We start from the raw sequence: 25,496 nt of genomic DNA, 5'->3' as shown, positions 1-25,496 counted from the left end.
TAAAATTGTAAAAAATCTTCTTCTCTCAAATGCAATTCATTTCTTGAGAATAAAAATAAATTTTAAATACGATTTAAAAAACGCAATAAGTCTTCATATAAAATAATTTTTATTGAAGAAGGTACAACGTTTTTGTAAAATTGTATACATGATATTGCAGACGTATTACGTAGATGTGCTTAAGCGATTTAGCCATGACTCGATGATCTAATCATGAATTATTATCCAATTAAATCTGCTCGATGACGTTGCGTTTGATGGCAGACTCAATAATTGGCATTGTCGGCGGTAGAGATGAGTGTAAGAATTCACCAGATTACAGGTGAAAAATGTCCACGAACAATAGTTCTACTAGAACGTCGTGTATAGAAAGGGCATGAGAACGTTCGAAAATCGACTCCTGTGGGTTTTCTATGACTAAACAAACATGAACCGGGAATTGTCTGTAACGAAGCGTTTTCGATTTTAATTCAGTCGTGATTTTTAGAAAAATATCAATCTTTACTCCATTGGTCATTATCCGCATGCAAAACAGTTAACATGATTGCTAAACATAAAATATATTTCTTATTCAAGTTTTTCACACGCAAATCCTAATTTGTTTGCAACTCAACTCGATTTATATTTGAGTTAATGTACTTATTCTAAAAACCTTAAACGAAAGAAACAATTTGTTGAAGTATTTAAATTTAGTAAGATACAGATTTAAAAATAAGTTTGTTGCATCATAAAAAATGATAAAAAGTGTAATATCATAAGTAATGCTACAAAAAATTTGGATATTAAAGCAACAAGTTTAAGCATTACATTTATAGAAAACAATTGTGATATTGTAACTGTTTTTCGACACATTTTATAGCTGACTTGTAAAAAAGATAACATAAGTCAAGTTATGAAAATTTGTAATAATTAATGTATGTGTGTGTTAGAATTAAATAATATAATAATAATATAATATAATATTAAAGTTTTCCTTTTGGTCTTGTTTGCAGATTAAATAAACAAAGTTTTATAAAATGCCCTTGTTTTTAAAGTTACACCATTTACAAGCTTATTAAAATTTTTATTTAAAAAATTACAGTGATATAAAAATAATAAAAAATTGCATAAAAAAAGAAAAATATTGTACTTTATTATGAATTTAGAATTTCAAAATATTTTTTGTAATTTTTCTAAATTATAAGCTTTTAAATAAAAAAGCTTATAAAGCGAAATGATGTAATTTCGGCAGTCTTTCTCTCATATTATTGCATATGTCTACAACGTGTGTCTAAGCAAAATTTTGTCAGCATTATTATTAAAATAATCTTTAAAAACTTAAAAGTTAAAGATATCGCAAATATTACAGATGAATAATTTGTGCGACGGGAAGTTATAATTAACTTTCTCTTGATATAAGATAACATTGTAGATGCGGATGTGAAAATGGAGGACTAGTAGGTTGGAATTCTTAAAGCTATCAAAAAAGCTAACAAAAAAAACACTATTACAAGTAAGTGTATGAATATTACATACTATTGACGTTTTTCGTTTTAAGTCTCTGTAAGTGTCTAAATTTTTAAGTATACACATTAATCTGATATTCACGCGCTTTTTAATAATTTACACTCACAGACGTCTTAGAATAGGGGACACATTATATCATACTTCTAACAGTAGATAGAGGGGAAATTAGCAGGCTTACGCAATGAAATACGGAGACGCAATATACCCAGTCTACACTCCATTCCAAAGATCTTGTATATCTGAGAAAAACTCATTAGTTCAAAGAAGGAAATTGAAATTGCATTAGAAAATTGAAAAGTAAAGAGATTATGTACAGAAAAATTTTTTAATAAATTTATTTTCTAACCGTTAGATAAGAGAATATATAGAATATAATTAAATTTTATTTGTTTTGTAAATTTAATTATTAGAAGAAAACCGCTCATATTGATACATCATTGTTTTTGAGTTGTATTTCTTAAAACTAAGAGTAAAATTTTAAAAACATAAATGCAATGAGAAAGTTTTTGATAACGTAATAATTATTATAATATAATTAGTTCTAAATTTTACAACAATTAAATTCTTTGTAAGATAAGCATAAATGAACATCTGACGAAATCATTAAAACCGACGCAGTATAATGCTACAATGTCTTTTTCTTTTTCTTTTATATAAATCATTTACAAAATATTACAAAAGACAACGTATATGATAATTTCTAGAAGTTTTTTACTTTGATATAAAATGTTTTTGATAAAATTTATACAAATATTTTAATACTGTTTCGTAAGCCGCAACATGAAGCACTATAAAATATAAAAATTAAATTACTAATTTAAAATACACATTTTATAATAAATAGTGCTTTTTAACTTATCCTACACGATTATTAGTATCTTATGTCAATAAGCGTATTGAGTTTACGCTCCGATTTTATGTTTAAAACCGCATTATCAGAAAAATAAAAAAAATGAAAAATATTAAAAAATAATTTCAGAGCAATGTAAACATTTGTAATATAATAACTCAATAAACAAACAAATTGGATGTTATTTTCTTTAATTAATTTTTAACTATATAAATAATCAATAATCATAAAACATTTTAACTTAATTCAGTTTCTTTCAATTATTATATAATTTTAATGTATATTTTTAACAATTACATTAATAAAAATAAATAAATAAATAATTTACTTTTTGTTTGAAGCAAATATTGTCAAAACTATAAAAGATAAAAAAAATGTTCTCAATAAAAGTTAAAAAATAATTTAAGGAATACTTTGTAATAGCAATAAAGATAACTTTTCGAAAATTGTACTTAATACTCTTTTATCATTTAATATTCTTTTAATTTTAAAATATTATATGATCAGTTTACTTATTTTAACACGAATTTAAAACCTATACAATAAAATCATTTTTTTAAATATTATTTTTGAAAACATTACTATATATATATATATATATATATATATATATATATATACACACACACACACACACACACACATACATATACATATATACTAACCATATACCATGCGCTTGATTTTCCAAACAACATTTTTCATTCGCATTTTTCCGTAACAGGAGGTGACGATGGAGACGAATATATTTCAAGGACGTGTACGTATAATCATGAAAGTTTTTATCGCATAGAACGTGCGCAATACATTTACGTAACTCTTGAATGTGTAATATGTAATAAAATCACAGTAGCAAGATATAAAAGGTAAACTATAAAATATAAATAATATAAATAAATAATCTAAAATAACGCAGCAGCAAAATCATGCATACTTCTAATGCGACATCACTAATTGACTTATATAGACGTAAAGGACTATGAAATAAATGTTACATTTATATTAATTATATTTATTACTTACTATTATTAGATTAATTCCATTTATTACTATTTATATTATATTTTAACCACATTTATTATTTTATGTAATAAAATCTATATTTTATGACATTGTAGCACATTATAACTAATGTTTTTTAAAATCGTGTTTTGCCTTAAAGTCAGCAGGAAAAATATGATATTGCAAAAAAATTGAAGACCAGAGGTAAAGATGAAAATGTTCGAAGTAAAGTTAATACATAATGTAGGCATATACCGTTCGAACAATAGTATAAAAGTTATATAAAATACTATTGCTTTGTGAGCAATAATTTATTGTTTTATTTTGTATCACTGTCATTGTTTCTTATTTGTGAGTTTACTTTTAAATTATGTTAATGTTAAGATTCTTCTTCCCGCACATATTCTCGCACAGTTTTAGTTTTAATTTTTAAAAATTATACGACAAATAATATTTTTATTTGTCATATTTTTATTTTTTACAATATCATACAAAAATATATCTTTGTATTTTGTATTTTTTAATGAAAAACATATATAACACAGGCGTTATATATTACAGACGTTTAAATAGACATTATATAAGATTATTCTTATCTTTTATCAAAACAAATTTCCGAAAACGAACAAAGCTTTAAAAATACAATATAAAAGTATATATGATAAATATATTTGCTTAAAACTCAAGTAAAACATTTATCTTTTATAATAGAGAAAAGACGTTCATGCTAGGTCTTCAAAAGCAATCTCCTTATTTCTCAGAAACTAATCATTTATTGTATTAATCCTGATAAAAATATAAGCTATTTAGATAAAAAAACAAAACTTACAATTCAAATATATACGTAACTTTTTCTATAAAATTAAAAAAATAAATGTAATCTAACCTTTATATATAATTGCTCTACATATCGCGCCTTGTGGAACATCATAAGATATTTGTATAATTAAAGAAAAAAAACAGAAACCTACTTATGTCGACTTGTGATGTTAATGTCTATTTCAATATGGATCAACTTTGATCTCAGTTTAACTTACTCTTGTATCTCGTTCTTTTTCTATAGTTCTAAAAATTATAAAAAGATAGAGTAAGTTAAATCGTAATTAAAATTAACTTACGCATTAATAGAAATAAAATCAGGGTCACTTTAATCAATTTCAGTCAACGTTAATCGACGATTAACTTAACCGATAGAGTCGCTAATATGAAAAAGTAAAACAATTTGTAATTAAGTTCTTAAATATGAGTGTGTATGACTTGTACGTCTAGTAAACGTTATAGAATATAATAATCTTTTATAAATAATATTTAAATTAAGAAAATCATATATTGACGACTAAATTGACCAATTTATTATTTGTTGTTACAGAACACAACGTTAATATTTAATTATTATTTAAATTGTGCGAAAATAGTTTCTTAGAGATTTTTTAAGGTCAAGAATTTCAAATTTTTAATCAAAATTTGTTTAAACAAAGTTACTGTTGATTGAGTTTACACTCCATTAAAATTAATCGAAGTTAATCACAGTGACACTAAATAGGAAGCACTTAACTTTAAGCATAGCTTTTGAAATGATAAAATTAAAAGTAAATTTTATTTAATCCAGATTTTTATTTAATGTAAATTGCATAAATGTTTATTATAAATTTTAGTTAATAGTTATATAGATAGTATTCAATTTTTGTATTTATGATGGTTGTATTTATTCAGTTTGTTCTGCTTCTGCTTCTTCTGTTGTTTCTTCTTGTTTATTCAATGTTTGTTCTGTTTCTGTTTCCTCTTCTGTTTCTTCTTTTTCATGTTCTTCATGTTTCATCACTTTATGTAAACTTCTTAATACGCATGAATAGAGAGAGAAACCTTTCTCACATTCTTCTGTAATACTTCTGGCTATATAATAAAGATTTAAGAAATACGATTAAAAAATTAGAATATAGAATCATATTTTCTATTATATATAGCTATTGTATATTAATAACAAATATATATTATTTCTAATAAAATATTTTTTAATAACTATAATGTAATTTTTGTATGTATATAATATTCATAATATTATGTGTAAGGCGTAACTTACCTTCTTTCATGCATCTACGCGCAATTTTGTGCGCTATACCTTGTTCACGACCAGGTCTAACATATTCATCTAATTTTAGATGTACCTGTGCTTCTTTAATGTTTGTTCCATCCATCTATAATATCATTAAAAAAAAATTATAAATGATAGCAAGTAATAGAATATATATTACTTTAATATTTTTGCGCAAATTTAGTACTATATAAATTAAAACGTATATATTATAAAATAAAAAATTATATTTTAACAAACTGCATCTAATATTGGTTTCTATATAAATTTGCGTCAAACAGATAATATTGTATTTTATTAATAATTGTTGTTTTATTATGTATATAAATAATTCGGTCTTTAATAATTTAAAATTTCATTACGTGTTATGACACATTAAACTTGTATTGTTATATACTATATAAAATATGTATAAAATATTTATAGATACTTACTAAATTCTCTTTTTTTAAGATGCATGCAATAAAGCAACCATTTTTTCTCGTTCTTTCTTCATTTCCGGATTCAGTATGTACGTTAGTCATTATTTCTTCTTCTTCATACATTTCAGCTAAGAAACAAAATTGATTAATGTAAAGAAAAGCGTGCTTTTTATAAAATATTAGCTAAACAAAACGTTACGAAATTATAAGAAATGAGAAATGTTTAATTAAATCGAACAAAACAAAATTAAATTAAAATTGAAGAAAACTGAAATAAGAAGCAGCATAAGAAATCTATAATAATTATAATTATAATAATTATACGTACTAGGAGATAATAAACCAATTTCATTCGTGCAAGCTAGAACACTATCACGTATGTCTCCTACTGCATTTTTTAGCTGTTGTTTTAGTTCTGTTGAACCAGACGACTAAAATTTGTCAAATACACTTATTTTATTTATTTTACATATTATAATAAAAATATTATATTAAAGATAATATATTAAATAATTTTTTGTTTATTTGTTCCTTAATTTAAGTAGTTTATTAAGAAAGTACTTACAGCAAGTATAAAAACAAACGTGCAAAGCACAAAACTTTTCATTTTTTGTAATTTATATGTCCACTGCAATAAGAAAAATTACTCAAAATAACCGTAGCTACAGCGTTTATATACTCTCTTTTTCTCACTTAAAATATAAAATGCATAGGTTAAAGAAACAAGTTCATAGATTATGCAAACATATTGATTACATAACATTAATAAATAGAGAAAATTTGCCACAATGATACTACTCTGTGGTACGAATTAAAAAGATAAAATATATATTTCAATACGTACATACATGTGTGTGTTTGTGTATGTGTGTGTGTGTTAAACTAAAATAAAATACACTGATAAAAAAGAATACTTAATTCAAATAAATAATTAATTAAATAGTACTAATAACATATTTAATAAAAAATTAATTAAATTTATTTTAAACAAAGAACATTTTCTAAATTATATATACTTATTTAAAATATAAATACTATTTATTTTTTATAGTAAATAAAAAAAAGTCAGCTACAGTCAAATTTGGATTTTAATGCTTAATATTATTTTGTATGTATATTTCAAATTTTTAATTTCTATGAACTGCACGTCAAACACACAGTTTAAAACGCAATTATAAATGCAATTATGAATTGCCTCAATCGACAGAAACACAAAATAATATTATAAATAATATAATAAAAAAGAATATAATAAAACGATTTAAATTAATTGTAAGTTTAAGAATTATTTGTCAGTTTAATACTAATTGATTGCTTAGCGCGCAATTTGTAAAAACTGAAAATGTATTTAAGATATTTTATTCATATAAAAATCGCGCTTACAAGTAAAACTTTTTATTTTTGATTAAACAACTGCTTCGATGTACGTATAGTGTTAATTAATCGTAGTCTTAAAAATATACTTTTAATGCAAAATACAATTTTAAAAAAGTAAATTTAAAAACATAATTTATTTTAAAAAAGAAAACAATAAAATTATTAATTATCTTATAGACATTACCTACAAGTTTTATAGACATTGCTACGTAGTTTATTATCTACGTTTTGTTTACATAGTGGCGCCAGAGGACAGAGGAACGGATTCCATCTGAAATACCGACACTTTAGAAGAAAGAAATTTATTAATAATAATTTGGAAACACTTTGTTTATAAGTTAGCTTTTTGCATAAAAAAGTGCAAAATGATTTCAAGTATGGTTTATGTGTTAAATTATATTTAACAATTTTAAAATTAACTGGCGGAATGTTATGTTTTAAAAAGCGTTTAATTATTATTATTATTATAATTTATTTTTTATTATTGATAATAAAAACAAATCTGAAAGCTAGCTGTTGCGTAGAATCGTATGCATATCAAAATTTAAAATGCTGGAGATATTCATAAATCACAGTTGTTTATTTTTCGAAATGTTTCTTTAACTCTTGGCAATCCGGGAAAAAATTTTTTATATAAAAACGTATATAAATATATATAAAATATGTTCATATATGTTTATATTAATATCTTTCTTTTGTAAAATTTCCGTTTGATATAAAAAAATAATAGTCATACTGGAAAGATAGAAACTAATTTAAAAAATAATTTTTGCTTTGCTTTTTTTAACAAAGCCAAGTATGAAAAATTGTCCATATATAATTATATATATATTCCGGAATAATATGATTATGTATGGACAATTTTTCATACTTAACTTTTTTAAAAGAAGTAATGCAAAAATTATTTTTTTTATTAGTTTCTGTCTTTTCAGTATGACTATTATTTTTTATATCAAACAGAAATTTTACAAAAGAAAGAAAACTAGTATAAACATATATGGACACATTTTTTATATATTTATATATGTTTTTATATAAAACATTTTTCTCCGGAGAATATTTCTTCCGAAATGTTATTTTTATAAAATTAAAATCACCTTTTAAATAAATACGCGTTTGTTTATATAAATCTAGCACCGAATAGAGCAATATCATAGCAATGTTACAACATATTTTAGTGTTTTTATATTTTAGCGTTAAACTACATTTTAGCGTTAAACTGCATTTTAGCACTTTTATAAGAGCAAACTATAACACATGAATTAAGTAAATGATAAGATAAGAAATTTTTGTATTGAAAAGGTCTTAGATGTCACAATACAAAGATACACAAAATACAGTAGCTGATGTAGCGAAAAATTGAGTGTGATAACTAAACTTTAGTTGTAAAATGCTATTACCGGACTGCTATTATTTTTAGCTGTGATACCTATTTGGTTTAGTTGATGATATTTAATTTACCTGATACATACAATGTTTAGTTACATTATAGTATTTGGGCATAACAAAACGATGAGAATGTTTAGCATATCGAATATGTAGTTCCAATAATAGTCAAAGGTATTTATATTGTAGTTACCTTTATGTTGCCATATGGTATAAGCCTGAAATATATGCAAATTTGGCTGCTTTATTTACATATTAGACACAACATCAAATTGTTTTACTGTAACTTATCAATTTATCAAGTGACGACAACCAACAATTTGTAGCAAATCATGATTAATTACAGTAATGAAGTTTTTTCCATTCTATTTACAAGTTTTAAACTAATAACAACATTATATAAAATTGTATACTTCTTGTTGTTTAAAAATTTAACATGACGGAATGTTTAAAAAAGTTTGCTGAATTTAGCAACTGCTCTTGGCTAATTTTTTAAATATTTCAAAAAATTAGCTAAGAGCAGTTGCTAAATTCAGCAAAACTTTTTTAAACACGGAAAGAATAAAATTTGAATTTAGGAATGCTTCTATTTTATTTATTAATATACGAGAGTAGCAAATCGAAACACAATTTTTATATTTAATTTTAGAACAGCAAGCTGTAACACATGAATTACGTAAAATGTAAATGATAAGACAAGAAATTTTTGTATTGAAAAGATCTTAGATGTCATAATACAAAGATACACGGGAAAAAGTAGCTAATGTAGCGAAAAATTGCGTATGATAATTAAACTTTAGTAGTCGTAAAATACTGTTACTGGACTACTATTTTAGCTCTGATATTTATTTAATTTAGTTGGTGGTGTTTAGTTACTTGATATACACAACATTTAGTTACAGTGGAGCATTTGGGCGTGGTATAACAAAATAATATAACACTTTAGCTGTTAGCATATCGAATAATCCCGGTAGTCAAAGGTATTGTAGTTATTTTTATATTGCTGTATCTGTATGCTATTTTTATATTGCTGACACATGTGTAAAATTAACTACTTCATTTATCTATTGGATGTAACAACAAACTGTTTTGCTACAACTTATAATTTTATATTTACGACAACAAACAATTTATAGTGTCTGGAAATCATGATTAGTTATAGTGATGACATTACTTTTTGTGTATAATAGTAGATTTATAATAGCAGCTTTATAAAGATATATATTGTACATATTATATTCAAGAGTTTTATACAACATTATAGTATACATATATATATATATATATATATATATATACTTTCTTGTTGTTTAAAAATTTAGCATGATAGACAAAATAAATTTTAATTTTACTTTTTTATTTATTTATACGTGTTACAAATTAAAACACATTTTTTTATTTAATGTGCTTTTATTAAATCAGAGTATTAAAATAAAGTTTAAAAGAATACATGTGATTTTTATTTAATGTAAATTACATTAAATGTATATTATAAACTTATGTTAATAGTTACATAGATAATATTCAATTTTTGTATTCATGATAGTATTTATACAGTTTGTTCTGCTTCTGCTTCTTCTATCATTTCTTTTGGTTTATTCAAAGATTGTTCTGTTTCTACTTCTCCTGTTTCTTCTTTTTCATGTTCTTCATGTCTTTCCATAGCATTAACTAGATCTTTCAATCCGCATGAGTAGAGAGAGAAACATTTCTCACATCCTTCCGTAATATTTTCCACTGTATATAAAAAGATTTAAAGAATGTGATTAAAAAATGTTAGAATATGTGTTGAAATATTTAGAATCATATTTTCTATTATATAAGCCTATTGTATTTATATTAATAACAAATATATTATTTTAAAAGAATATTATGCAAATAGATGAAGAAGCCGTATTTAATGAAATAATATTTTTTTATTACTGTATTAATACAATAATAACTATAATTTTATATATATTTAGAATATTATATATATATATATATATATATATATATATATATATATAAGTCATAACTTACCTTCATTTATGCATTTATGCGCAATTTCGCGTGCTATATCTTGTTTACCTCCAAGTATAATAGATAATTTTGTCTCCATCTGTGCTTGGTTAATGTTTGTTCCTTCCATCTATAATGTTATTAAAAGAAATTATAAATAACAATAAATAATAAAATATAATTTATTTTAAGTTTTGCTCATTTTAGTTAACATATATTTACTTAAATTTAAATTTATATTTTTACGAACTGCATATAGTAATATTAATTTCTATATAAAGTTGTTAAATAGATAATATTGCATTTTATTATAATTGTTTCATTCATTTCATAAAATAATTTGGTTTTTAACTATTAAATATTTTAGCATTTGTTACGACACTTTAATCTTATGTATTGGGTATTATATAAAACACGTACAACATATTTATAAACACTTACGACATTTTCCTTTTTTAAGATACAGAAAAAAAAGCAACCAAGTTTTTGTGTTCTTTCTGCATTTGCGGATTCAGCAGGTACGTTAGCCAATACCTCTTCTTTTGTATACATGTCACCTAAGAAATAAAATCGATTAATGCTAGAAAGTGTTTTTTTTTGCAAAATTTTGCAAAATATTAAAACTTAAATAAAACACGAAATTACAAGAAAAAAACGTTTAATAAAATAAAATATATAATATAAATTTGAACTAAATAAAAACTCGAATAAGAAATTACATGAGAAATCTAATAGATATAATTATATAATAATTATAATATATATGTATAAGTATACTTACTAGCAGTTGCGTTAGTTTCAATAGCGCAAATTTTAATATTATCGCTTCTCATTATATCTTTTAACATTTGTTCTGTTGAGCTAGATGACTGAAACTAATTAAATATTTTTATTAGAGTTAAAAATGTCTAAAAAATAAATTATCTAAATTATCTCAGGTATTTATTATGTGTTTGCTGAAGTTTGAATCCTTGAATTATCCGAATAATCTGGATCCGGATCTTAATATCTAAATACTCGATTTTATCCAAATCTGCAAATAAATGTTTATATTTGCAACAATTTTAACAAAAAAATTGCTGAAAGCGTTATTTTATCTTTCTTCGACATATAATGAATAATAATAACAAAGATAAATTGACGCTTTCAGCGCGTGAGCAGGCAAAATAAATGCAATCTAGAAATCAAAATAGCATTTATAGTAAAATCATGTCGTAAAAAACATTGACTTGACATTAATTCAATATTATTTTAATAAATCATTAATGTTGAGTTTAAAAAAAATTTATGATATGACATCTTATTTTTATAAAATGACACTATAAATTACGGCTACTTATTTGCCTAATTTCTCACTAGTTCTAGCGAGAAATTGATTGACTCTGTATTAAGAATTACTTTACAAGAATTTAAAAAATTAAACAATATTATAGATATATAAATTTATTTAATATTTTAAAATTTTATAAGAACGATAAAATTTTGAAATATTAAATAAAATTTTATAAGAATAATAAAAATAATATAAGACTCATAAAACTTCATATGTAACGCATATGTATGGTTTGCTAAAAATAATCAGAGAAACAAGGTTTGTTCTTCTGTTTGCTTTTTTGTACACAATTTGGATTATTATCCGGATAATTCAAGGATTTGAACTTCAGTAGTTAGATAATTTGGCAAATACATTATTCGGATATCACAATATTCAGAAATTTAAATCATATTTACAGCCCTATTCTCTTATTTATTTTATATAGTATTTTTAACACATATTATTTTAAGTAATTTTCTTAAATAATTTTTTTGGAATTTGTTAAGATAGTTAAAAAAGCTTATTAAGAAAGTACTTACAGCAAGTATAAAAACAAATGCACAAAGTATAAGACTTTTCATTTTGTATAATTTATATATCCACTGCAATGAAGATTGTTATTCAAAATAACCGCAGCTACAGCGTATATATATACCTTCTCATTTAAAATATAAAATGTATAAGTTAAAAAACCAAGGTTATAGATTAGTATGCCACGATCTGCACATTTCAGCCGATTTCCAAACGTCAACGCCTACTGTTTCCCTTTTCGTGAAATCACATAAACAAGGCGTGCTGCTTTATCTCAGATATGGCGCATCAATATCGCGAGATTTTCTGTACCCCCAACTGCCAAATGTCAATATTTTAAATTTAAATACTACTTCTTTAAAACCCTTTTTATTTATTTCTTTTAAATAGTTTTAATTCAAAAAAACAAAATTTTAATCTTCCACAATTATTTATTGTCTTTATGATATAATTTCTAGAAAATTATTAAATTATATTTGATTAATTAAGTTTCTTAAATGTCTTAAAGACTTTTCACAAATAAATAAATAATTGTAAATTTATAAAATTTTATTAAAGACTTTTTTATTAAAAATATGAAATATTTATAAAAAATACTATTAAACGCGTCGACAATAGTATCGTCTGGATGAAAACTTATCGCTAAAAATATAATTATATATAAAAAAATCGCACAACTTACATAACTATATTGTTCAGAAATATGTCACATTTTTTAATTAAAAAATGCACTAGCAGAAGGCAGAGCGCTTTTTATGCGATTGTGAGACTAAGATTTGGTAATGGAGAGGAAAGCAGTAGGCGTTGACTTTCAGAAATAGATCAAAATATGCATATCGTGACATACGCTGCCATAGATCATGCAAACATTGATTATGTGACATTAATAAATAAAAATAATTTGCTATGCTACTACTCTTCGGTATAGATTAGAAAAGATAAAAAAGTTACATATATATGTATATACATATATATAAACTACAGTGAAATTTGGATTTTGCTTAACATTTTATACGTAATTTTCAATTTTTATAAACTGACGCTAAATACAATTTTGAAACATAAGCATAAACTTAATCAAAGGAGTGAGAGATAGTATCACAAATTAAGTCAATCGTTAGTTTAATAAATTAACAATGATTACTTGTGTTCGCAGTTTGTGAAAAGTGAAAATGTATTTGATATATATAGATATAAAAATCGCTTACAAGTAAATTAAGCGCGCTTTTTGTTCTTGTCATCATTCAACTGCTTCGAAGCATGTGTAATGTTAATTGGCGTTATATATAAGTATACACTTTTAACGTAAAATGCGTTTTGACATAAAATGACATAAAGAAGTAAATTTACAAGCGTATTTTATTTAGAAGAAGAAAACCACAAAATTATTACCTACTATTAGGTATTTTATCTACCATTAAAACATTACCTACGGACATCACAGACGTTAGTGTCCGTGCTTTATGTACATAGAGGCGCCAGAGAACGGATTCCACCTGAAGTACCGACACATCGCTTCTCAGCTAGAGTTTTCTTTGATGAAACAATTTGTGCTGTAATCGATAAGTTCTACTCTGCGAATTTAGTAGATTTCTAAGGTGTATATATTTTATATCTTATAATAAATAACATAAAATAAAGAATTTATATAGTATATTTTGATAATATTAAAAATAATATTACAAAAATATATAATTTTATGTGCATCTACATTATAAACTTGTAAACAATTGAGAATAAATTTAACAATAATCTATCAAAATTCTTTGAATAATTAGAATAGAATAAAGATATATAAAAAGGTTGAATTGAAATGCTAATAAAATACTATTTAAATATTTGATATTGTTTGCGAACACGTTAAAGAAAAGATTATAAATGCAAAAAAATTAAATTTTTAAAAACAAATTCAGAATTAATAAAAACACAACTAAAAAATCTTATGTAATTATGTGAGTTAAAGTAAGCTTCAAAATCACAAAGCTTTAACTTATTAATTACATTTTAGTTATCTAGTTAAAGAATTTTCATAAGATGTTAACATTTGATCTACTTTATCATTTGGCTGAAACATAGGAATTTCTTTTTATTGATTGATTATTTCTTTTGATTTTAGATTTACGAAAGTTATAAATGTTAAAATAAAAAAAAGTTAAATAGTCAACCTTATTCAGTAATTATAATTGACCAATTGTTAGACGAACAATTCTTAACAATGTTTAACTTTTAAATAGAAATAATTATATAAAAGAAAAAACTTTATATTTTATTAGCAAAATTAAAATTTTTTAATTAAATGTATAATGTAATTAACATGAAATTATACACGTTTCGTGTTTAAAGTAAATATCTGTTAAACTTTATATATGTTTGCTTAATAGTGTTCATATATTTCGAGAATTTGTTACATTATATAAACATAGACATTTTTCTAATAAATCTAATTTAATATACCTGCAGTATAGAGCTAGAGTTCTTCTAGGCATGCAGTATTTCATTGTTATTTGGTAACACGTGATTGCGCAATCAACACATGTACTCGTTGCAATGCGCGCTTTGTTATACCTCGACATACTCATACGAAACATCTTTCAAACGACATATTGTATTCATTGACACTTACTTTCTCGCTATCTCTTTCATACAATTTGTTTATTCTCGTATAAGTTCACATTTTTAGATACATTATTAAACATCTAGAAATTATGTTAGAAAAGAACAATTGTCAAACTTTCACTGCATTATATTGTAAAGAGTAATCTCGGAGATCAAAAGTAAATTTTAAAGATTGTTATATAGTCAAAAATCAATAAGATTTTTGACTATATAACCGCAAAGCCCGATAAGATTAAATATGCGTTAATATGAAGGAAAAGTATAACTTTTGCAAAAACTCTTTTAACGTTAATAAAATTAAAATATATTCAAGGGAGTATTGCCGTTTAAAACTATTTAAAAGATTTTAATACAACTTTTAAAAATTATTTAAACAAAAATTATAAGCTTGATATATTTTGTTTTCCGTATATGTTTATACATATTTTAAGTGTTACCCAAAATTTTTTAAAGCAATTTTATTTAAAAGTTACAAAGTCACAGCTAATTTTGCACAAGGCTTCAAAAAAATTACTTTTGTATGGCGCACACACTTTCGCTTTAGTCATCTAAAATTTTTAAAAACCTAAGTTAATTTTAATATGCCTATTATTACCCCTTTAATATGCCTACTACCCCATTTGTTTAAAGTTTTAGTACATTATAAACATTTTTAGAATCAAGAACTATAAGAAAAAGCAAAAAAACTAAAACTATATCTTCTTAAAGCATATTTTTAGTTATTAATATATGTAATATGCGTAGAATAAATTATAATTTTGACAATGTATTACATTTTTTCAAAAATATTTATATTTTATTTGTTCTGCAAATTTATATAATGTGTTTTGTTTAGATTATCTTAATTAAGTATTTTTGTTTTGCGTGCGCGCGCGCGCGCGCGCGTGTGTGTGTGTGTGTGTGTAGTATTTATTATTTTAGATATTTAGAAATAATTGCTCTTTTAATAAATTAATTTGCGTGGAATGTTGCCAATCTTTATTCACATAAGTTCTCTAAATAAATATACTTGAATTAAGTAAATTTAATGAAAAGTGTACACACACACACACACACACACACACACACACATATACACAAAATTTTTAGAACAAATTCTATTCTAAACTATAATCATCATGTAAAAAAACATAGAACTACAATTATATGATCCAAAAATTCATATTGTTATCTACCGCTATTTCAATGCAGCAGTTTCGAAATTATTATATGTCTTTTATATCTCATCACATTATACAAATATATGAAAGAAAATTCACATTTAGCGGAAAAATTGATTTGTTATCTATTTTAATATATTGTAATTTTAGAAATTGTCTGAAATAAATAATATACGTCAACGAGCATTAATGATATTCGCAGATTTATTCAGTCTTAAAAGCTTTTTGTCAATAATATTCTTTTTCTACTCGTTCTTCTTAATTGTTATCCGCTATTACCTTCCGTTTGATCACGTGATTAAATTCTTACAGTAGATTTACAGATAACAAAACAGTTTTCGATTCTTGCATCGATTATCACAAGATATTAAAAGACAAAGGATCTTGACACTTACGTTTTCTTTGTATTCGTAGATGTTACTCGATAAATGTCTTTATTCTATACGGGCAGTGCAAATGCTGAGCGTGACAAAAGGAGTAAATTCAGAAAGAAATTATAATCGATTCGAAGAGGTATTTTCCGAGAGACTTCCATTCGTAAAATCAAGTAAAAGATTTTGCTTCCACCGCTAAAGCATACTAGCAAAGTCGAGGCATGTGTATTCCTCGAAGCGTGTGATTCGATAACTCGAGGTAAAAGTATTCTGCGAGAGAATAAAAGCCAAATGATATGCGTTTCGGTCGCATGCATCAGCCCATTGATCACGAAATATATGTTAAACATCCACGTCAAATAAATACACAAATACGAGTTACGGGAATTCCGGATAGCACGAAAATATATTACAATATTATAAGCATTCCCTTTTATTATTGTCCAATATAGATGCATAATTCGTGACAGATGTCACATATTTCTCTGCATTATAATTTTATGTGACATTAACATGTTACGCATACGGATTCTCTGTAAATAACGTAAAATCATGATAATGGTTCTGGTTTAAACGCTGGCTCTGATATTATTGATTATTTTTGTGATAATTAACATTATTTATTTATATAAATAAAGTAACGTATATTATATATATACATATACAATTTGTGTTTAAGATAAAATTTAAATAAAATACTTGAGTAATTTTTTAGGATTGGATATTGATTAGTGTTTTTATAACTCTGCATCTTAATGCTAAATGCAAAGTGTGCATTAAAGGCGGTATAAATAATTAAATCATATATTGCGATGGATTATCAATACGATGAATAAACGTATGCTGTCTTGCGTATGTTTATTTGTATTTTGTTGGACCAAATTGTACAGAGTAATACAAAATCTATTCTCCGACAGGCGCTAGTTTCGAGTGTTTCGCAGATATTCGTTCGAATGGGACTGATAAAATATCGACAACCAAGTTGTTTGTAAACATAAAAAATGGCATACGGAACTTATATGACTATTAATACTAATAAATCATATTTCATATTATATTTATACGATCATGGTACGTCTACACATCTTTTTTGTTTACGGTACGTAAAGAAAAAAATGTAAAGATGAATAACGATCCTCGGCCCTGGCTATTAATATATAGATAAATGTTATTGTAAGCGTGTGCACGTTTACAATTTAAACTTTTACTATTTGCCCATTTTTGCCATGAATCAAAATAAAAATGTCTTTCGTGTGAAACTAAGTAAAAATCAACTGTGAAACTAATTGTAAGTAAAAAAGATGTATGAAAAATCCTGTATTTCCGTGGATTAACTTTTCTATCATATTCTCCTGTATAGCCAGAAACTGGTTAGCAACGTGACAAAATCGTCATGCGTGGCAGTTACGTAATGGCATTGAATTTCGAGACGAAACTCTATAAGAGATACGCTTCAATCGTGTGACCGTTGAACGTTTAACGGCCAGAAGCTATGTCTACATAAATTCTACAATTGATACTTTCTCGCGAGGCGCACGCTAGGCGGCAAGATCGCGTTGAAATTGTAAAGGACAATAGCAAAGCACGTCGAGAGATATTCGTTCGTCTTCAAAGTAAATGTATATGTTTAAGGAAATCGTTTAACATAAGTGAAACAAGGAAATGGAATAAATACATATAAATACTGGCAGTGGAAGATGCGATGCAGTTCGTTATTTAGAGATAAAATAGATAGGCATAAATAGATGTAAGGGTAGGTACGTAGTACGTCATACATTATTAGGGGCTTAAGTAGTACGAACGAATTACGCTTCTTGATTAAACTAATAAAAAAATTAGCTTAGATATATAAATAATGCGCTTATACAAAAATAATTACGCGGTTTTGTGTCGGCGAACCCGTTGTTTTGGATTACCGATGATTTCATCGACCTATATAATTACATCCGTTTCGCAATCGGCTGATCGAACGTTAATACGCGCGTCGTTTCTCAATAATTCGTTTTCCTATTATCGTCCGCTGCATCGATCCATACGTTTCCACGCGAGCTTTCCGTTGCTCCGCGCAGCCTGTAGGGGCTGCATCGTACACCTCGTAATGTGACATTAGGCCGTAAAGTGAAAAAATTCTGAATCACGCCCTTCGAAAACTAACTCACGACGCAGTTCGTTCCGGCAATCTCAATCGCGCGGTGCGATTTCTTGGCTTTTTCAAAAATAAAGCTACATTCCCACTGCTGCTGTCGGTGAGGTGAGGTAAGAAGACGTTGACGGCTTACTTTCAGTTAAGGGAGTCCTTCCTATTTTCCTTAAAATATAATTTACATTTAGTTAGAGACACTTACCTGTGACCTATTCGCATAATTATGATTCTACATGATTTTTTAACATCATAATTACTTGTCCCCTCTTATCGTATTTATTTACGATTTACAAACGGCCTAATATCCATACTAGCTAAAGATTGTGCAGTTAAAGTGATAATTGGAACGCTAAATTGGCAGCATTGTAACTAAACTGATGAAAAAGACAAGAAACGCACCGCCATTCCTTTCTGTTTGTCTCCGTTCCGTTCGGGTTTATTGGCTACGACGACGTGTGTATTGTAGCCAAGCGAAGTGTATCAAAACCAAACAATCTATAGCGAAAAAGTATTGCAGTCATTCGCGCCATTCTCACAAACATCTCTCTCGCTATTTTTCACGTATTTGTAGATCTTCTTTTGCAAAAATTCAAAGACCGTTGCTCAGTGGGTAGAAATAGCTATACGATCAAAGATTCGCGATTTAGTGTAAAAATTCGCTGGGAAAAAGATGGACCTAACGTGGATCTAGGTCATTTCGCGGTCGACTACATACAAAGCTTGCCCCCCAAAATTATGATTGTCACTAATTTTTATTGTTACGCGTAATGGTTTCTAATATAAATACAAAAATATAAATACCATTTTTAAGCAACAAATTTAATTCAAAACAGACAAAGAATACGCGACAGATGTTAATTTGATAATTAACATATTATTTTACAAATAATTTTATGTAAAACGTTTTAATTTCATTTTCTAAGTATTTTTTATAAAAAACATTTTTCAAATATCTTTGTGAAAAGGGACGATTAACAGAAGTTTCTGAATAATATAATTTTCGAGGAATAAGCAATGAATCAGAGACGTTTACGTTGAAGCCTCAATGGAGATTACGATCCGCCGCTGGAAATGTATTAAACAAAAAGCGGCGCGTATATCCTATAAGAAGATTACGGAAGCCTGTTTGCACGCAGCCGCGAATCCCCTATTACCAGTTAGGTCCATTCCGCGCTAAATCAACGGCGTAATCGTACGCATTCGTGCGTAACGTTACGAACACGCAAGCGCCCGCGTGCGCGGTCCGCGATCGCAAATACACGGACACATTGTCCGCGCGCGCTCGCGCTCACCCTTCCTTCCGCCCGCGTTCTCGTCGTTATATACCTATATCGGGTCATTATATATACGAATAATACCTAGTATACGTTTAACTGCTTCGATATCGATAGTCCGTAGCTATATATTACGTACAATATATTCTTGCTTCTTGTTTCTTTCTCTCTCGCTCTCTCTCTCTCTCTTTCTCTCTCTTTCTCTCTCTCTCTCTCTCTCTTCTTTTTCTCTTTTTAATAATACATATCACACTGAGCCGGCTATGTGTGTGTCCATCTAGTTTTGGCCTGCACTTCCTTACGCACTTTCTAGTCCACGTGCGTCTCGCATAGGGATGTCGAGGGGGCACGGTTGGTAGCGCACGCCCTCACCGTCCCACCGCCGTTCCCTTCGTCATCTCCGAGGACACGTGGAAGTACGCGCGGGGGTGCCGCTTCGGATCCGGGGGTTTCTTCTCGGTCTCGTTTTACGTCTCGACGCGCGCCGACGAGACTCGGGCCGCGATGCGTCGACTGGCTAGTAACATTTGCGGGTACACGTGCACTTACGCACCAGGTCAACGTCCTTAGTATACCGCATGCCGTCCGTGCAAATTAATCGGACCTGAAATTAATACATAATTGTTTAGAATGACTTCATATACGATCGTTATCGACAAATAACGGTGGGAAGGGAGAATGGCACCGGCCCGAGCTTAATGAACATAATTGCGGTAATTGACGCGGTTGCTTCAAGCGATTCATCGATCACTTGGGAAGATGAAATAGTTCATCTTGCTTCGTCGAGACGGACGCAGCATTTAAAGCCAATTAACAAAAACAAAGACGGGCTTTAATATTCATCCCTGTGCGCTGTCAACCGGGAAAATGGCAACAGAGGCTGTCATAGCATGTAAATGTTGACACGATATTAGTTTACTCCGATATTATCCGATATATTTAGACAATTGAAATTTATACAATAGAATTAACGCATTGTCCCATCGAAAACCGGTTCATTCGCAAGTCCTAATCGATACACAAATATCTTATGTACCTTGCGCCGTTTAGTCTTCCGTGGTAAACAACAGGAATTGCCGCAACTTCCCCAACATTTAGCAAGCTTCACGGGTCGTCGACTTCGACATCCATTCTCGCTGTAGTACTCCCTGGTATGCTCCTTACGACATGTCGGTGCTACGACATTGATATTAAGTTTTTTATCGAAAGCTCGAGCGAACGCGCAAGATATTATAAATTAAATACGTATAGTATATATGTTACGACAGAAATAAAAAAATATTTTGAAAAGAACGTAATATTTTATATTATTTTATTAAATATAAATTCATACCACATATCTCCATATACAGGCAAACGATAATATTGACGGAATTACCTTTCTCGCAGTATCGTCCTTGCCAGCCGGTTTGACAGCGACAAGAATAGCCGTTGCCATATGGCGACGGTATGCATTGGGATCCTTTTTTGCATTCATGGCCGATACATGCATGCGAAGGCACCAATCCGGATACCGACACGATGACATCTAAAATTAACATCATTGTTTAAACAAAAAATGTATGATATAAACATTTTAGATTAATTTAAAACACGCTAATTTCCTTTGACTTTTTTTCTTATAAAGGAGATGTTGAATCCTTGCGATTTTGTCACTTGTATTATTTGCAAGGGCTATTAATTGAACAGTTGAATTAATTAAATTAGTTAAAGTAATTCTTTGATTTGTAAATGGTTTTGAGTATTCTGAACTTTACAAATTCAAACTCAAGAGAACGATTAACTTAATAAGTTAGCATTGCATAAACAGCAATTAGACATTAATATACCTGAATGTTCGCGAGGAATGTGCTCTTGTGGCATGGACTCCTCGTTACTGCCACCATTGTTAATTCCTTCAGCTTCAACAACATCTCTCGCTTCGTCGGCCTCCTCTTCGCTAGTAACACATCCGGGAGTAACGCGATGCATCTTTGCAGCGTTGCTGAAGTCTACCAACTTATGATTGATCCACATCTCGGAGATGCAGCCTGAGATAAAGCAAGGAAACTTTTAATGGATCTAGTGAGAGAGAAACTTTTGCTCTATTCTATATAAAGAGTGGCGGCATGAGAATGTGTACCGAACGTTACGATGCAATTGAGTAAAGGTGTAAGTAACGCGAGCATTCACGCCTGCATAAATTCTCATAAGAGGCTGCGTTACGCGCAACTTCAGTGATTGACGTTGATAATATCAGACTTTCACTATTAAAATATTTTTCTTATCTTATGACGCAGAAAATTCAGATATAATTATAATTCTAATTATGCTGTATGTGTAGTTTAATCCATGAATTTTCATGTGTCGCAATTGTCATGAAACTTTTCAAATTTAATTTCTCTCGGTTACGTGCCACATATTATTTCGTACACTATATGCAAACGTAGTAAATCAGTATTGCGCCGGGGGACATCAAAAATGTAACCGAATATTAAATGAGGTCTCCACAAGTTGCAAATTTGCGGCTGATATTCCGAGTTTGCGACAACTATCGTTTCCCAGAGGAACCACAGAGTATCGGTGTTGGAACTAGTGGTGGAGAGCACAAATCATCCGTGAAATCTTCGAAATATTCCCAACCAAATGGTTCCATTATAATATTGTCATGACAGCTTTTATAATTTACGAAAATTTAATTTAATTATATCATAAAATTTATCATTTAAAGCCTGTTTAAATAAAGAATTAAATATTTAATTTGTCTTTCTAAGTTGCAATATAACAAGAATATCTTTTTTATAAAATTTATATTTCTGTCTAATTTTATTAAACCTATAGTGTTTTTCCATAATCGCAACATTTCTCTTTGTTGATGACTTATTAAAGTTATAAAAATAATACAGTGTCAATTAATCTTAACGATATTTCTTAACGTTATGAGAGAAACTTACCTTGGAAGCTCGTAATGTTTCTAAGATGAAACTCGGTAAACGCGACTTTAGCAACTTCCGGCGCTACGCCACCGACGAACATCGGCATGACAAGCTTGAGATAATCCTTCGGACCCTCGTTTATGATGCTCCTGGCGGGGCCTCGGTCGACCCTCATTGTAAAATTTTTCTTGATCGCCAGAAGCTCCGCCATGTGAGGCTTGCCGTCGGTTACCATCTCGTAGCTGTACATCGTCGATGTAGGATAATTACCCACGTCATACGAAACCCTGACCCGCCCATTAAAGAGCTCGACGGCGATGTGCCCGTCCTGTTGTCCGTTATAGAAAAGAACCCCGTTTTCCTGCGTGGTCGTGAATATGATGGTCACATTCGCCTCGGGCCTCGTGCGTAGCGATTCCAGCTCGACCAGCGAGCTATTGTCCACGAAGCTCAGACTCGTCAGGTACTCGCATCGTTTTCCTGAAATGACAAATGCCGTATTAAATTAGCTCATTTCTGAATGTCACACATGACACGAGGTAATAAAAAATTTTCAATTTTTTGAAATAAAATTGGCAATATTTTTGAATTGTTACTAAAGGCTATTTAACAGACGAGACGATAATTTTTCTTTTACTTACCGGTATAGCCGGGATGGCACTGGCAAAGATAGTCCGCGGCGGAGGGAGCAGGCTGGAAGCAGGCACCGTACTGACAGTCGTGGTGGGCACACGGACTTGTCTGTGGATACAGCATGGCTGTCGAGGGTGCAGCCTCGCAGTACCTCCCTGTATATTCCGCCGCGCACTTACACTCGTAATTGTTTATGCCGTCAATGCAAGTAGCACCGTTCTGCGAAACAAATTAATTACAATTCGCAAAAAAGTTTGCCGATTAAAAAAGAGCAGCGCTAATAAAGCTTTTAGCACACATTTCCTTTTCCAACTTTTTCCTTTGATACTCAAGGAGTCTTCAAAATATTTTTGATAGAAAACTAAAATATCAGCATTACACTGACTTATAAAGAACATATTATAAAACTTTTACATTTATTTTTAATAATTTTAATCAAGATCTGAATTTGAAAAAAAAGAATATTTTTTATATTGTTACATGTAAAATAAAATGTTACAAAAGAGAAGTAATTCTGATATCGATGCATTTCTAATGTAGTCGTCTAATTAATGTCAGCCGGTAAGTTTACGGATAAGATAGGAACGCGCACAAACTGTGGATGCAACTAACTACTAGCGGAGGGTTACAAATCATCGGGCGGTCCGCCAGTTTCACATGCCTGCTCTAGAGTCTCAAACTAAAGGCCATGTATTCTGGGGCTTAAGTCACATATGTGCAATAATATATTCCCCCTGCGAGTTACACGTGCTAATCTTATCAATGGTTAGTCGAGAATCCTGTTCGAACCAAACAAAACGAGATTTGGAATGTTATCATGAAATATAACGTTTAAATGTGTTAAACATAATTGTTACAATTAGGACGATTAAAAATGTAGTGCAATAAGCCACTGAATCAACTGACAAGCAAAATGTTTTGTAAAAAAATCTGTATTTTAACTACGTATAAGAATATATATGTTCGGTATATGGAAATTGAAGTTTCCATAGGAAGACAACCTCTGTAGGTCAATTCCGAGCCATTCATGGAAGCTTAGAAAGCTTGGAACGTGATATACTATCGCGGCTTTAAAGCCGGCACCACAAAGCCGAAAACTCCACACGAGCTTTCTGTACTTCGTGCAAACACTCAAATGAAATTTGGCCGACGTTATAATACCGCGAAGAAGAATCTCAGTGTAAAATTTCGTACGCCAACTTTGCTTCTGGGTCGTAGCTCTTCGCGACTGTAAAGTTTCTTCCTCTCGGAAGATCATATCTGCCTGGGTTGAGGGTTCTATTTAAGAGTCGATAGTCAAATAAAAGTTTGGCTCTCATGCAAGTCAAGTTATGTCGCTAAGTTTGAGTTTTCATGTTGATACTGTACCGAATTAAATCGATACTACTACATTAAGTGATTCAACCGAGAAATACTTTCAGAAATGAAATGCAAAGAGCCATATCCGCGCGTTGAGCCCCCGTCGATGAGTATAACGCAATTTAAAAGTAAAATTTAGAAATTTTTATTGTCAAAATTACGATATTCTAGAACGACGATATGTGCTATATTATTACAACCTCGCTACAAATGTGAGGGGGAGCTGTTAATGCGGTAGCCAGAAATTAATTGCGATTGTCGCAACCGGGAGTGATACGAGAAAATAAATTTCTTTGATATGATGTAAATGAAACAGATATCATCGACCTCATGTAGATAGGTCGCGTATTCGTGCACGCGACTTCTAACTTCTAGCGTAATTACTTATTTTAATGAATATAACACTCAACAATATTATCGTAGATGTTGCGGTTTTATAAATGCTAGTGTACAGAATTTAAGAAGCATATTGTAAAAATCCTTATCGCGATACGTACAGAATTCATTATTATAAAATCTAGAGATATTTAATTAATATTG

General features: G+C 28.6%; 3 protein-coding genes across 4 annotated transcripts in view; all 3 read right to left on the bottom strand.

The window, feature by feature from the left end:
* Window positions 1–4,968: 4,968 nt before the first annotated feature.
* Window positions 4,969–6,546, bottom strand: LOC105835869 (pheromone-binding protein Gp-9). The gene is made up of 5 exons (XM_012679489.3): window positions 6,438–6,546; window positions 6,201–6,303; window positions 5,885–6,000; window positions 5,439–5,553; window positions 4,969–5,251 (listed from the first exon to the last, which is right to left on the bottom strand). The coding sequence occupies exons 1-5, from the start codon at window positions 6,477–6,479 to the stop codon at window positions 5,064–5,066; spliced, it is 564 nt and encodes a 187-aa protein (XP_012534943.1). The 5' UTR covers window positions 6,480–6,546; the 3' UTR covers window positions 4,969–5,063.
* Window positions 6,547–10,072: 3,526 nt separating this feature from the next.
* Window positions 10,073–12,632, bottom strand: LOC105837598. The gene is made up of 5 exons (XM_036288982.1): window positions 12,491–12,632; window positions 11,418–11,511; window positions 11,078–11,193; window positions 10,658–10,766; window positions 10,073–10,372 (listed from the first exon to the last, which is right to left on the bottom strand). The coding sequence occupies exons 1-5, from the start codon at window positions 12,530–12,532 to the stop codon at window positions 10,185–10,187; spliced, it is 549 nt and encodes a 182-aa protein (XP_036144875.1). The 5' UTR covers window positions 12,533–12,632; the 3' UTR covers window positions 10,073–10,184.
* A 4,839-nt stretch (window positions 12,633–17,471) lies between these two features.
* LOC105837603 (protein slit) overlaps window positions 17,472–25,496 on the bottom strand; it is a 326,397-nt gene continuing 318,372 nt past the window's right edge. For both annotated transcript variants that reach the window (XM_012682519.3, XM_012682518.3), the window contains exons 25-30: window positions 23,606–23,816; window positions 22,983–23,444; window positions 21,879–22,079; window positions 21,428–21,577; window positions 21,086–21,225; window positions 17,472–20,653 (exon numbers count right to left, since the gene is read on the bottom strand). In XM_012682519.3, coding sequence (XP_012537973.1) covers window positions 20,567–20,653; window positions 21,086–21,225; window positions 21,428–21,577; window positions 21,879–22,079; window positions 22,983–23,444; window positions 23,606–23,816 — 1,251 coding nt within the window. In that variant the 3' untranslated portion in view covers window positions 17,472–20,566. The remainder of the gene's footprint in view (window positions 20,654–21,085; window positions 21,226–21,427; window positions 21,578–21,878; window positions 22,080–22,982; window positions 23,445–23,605; window positions 23,817–25,496) is intronic.

This window comes from Monomorium pharaonis, chromosome 1 (genome assembly GCF_013373865.1).
Source record: "Monomorium pharaonis isolate MP-MQ-018 chromosome 1, ASM1337386v2, whole genome shotgun sequence".
NCBI classification, from domain to species: domain Eukaryota; kingdom Metazoa; phylum Arthropoda; class Insecta; order Hymenoptera; family Formicidae; genus Monomorium; species Monomorium pharaonis.
Note: the sequence above shows the minus strand (reverse complement) of the source record. Positions and strands in the feature narration are given on the sequence as shown.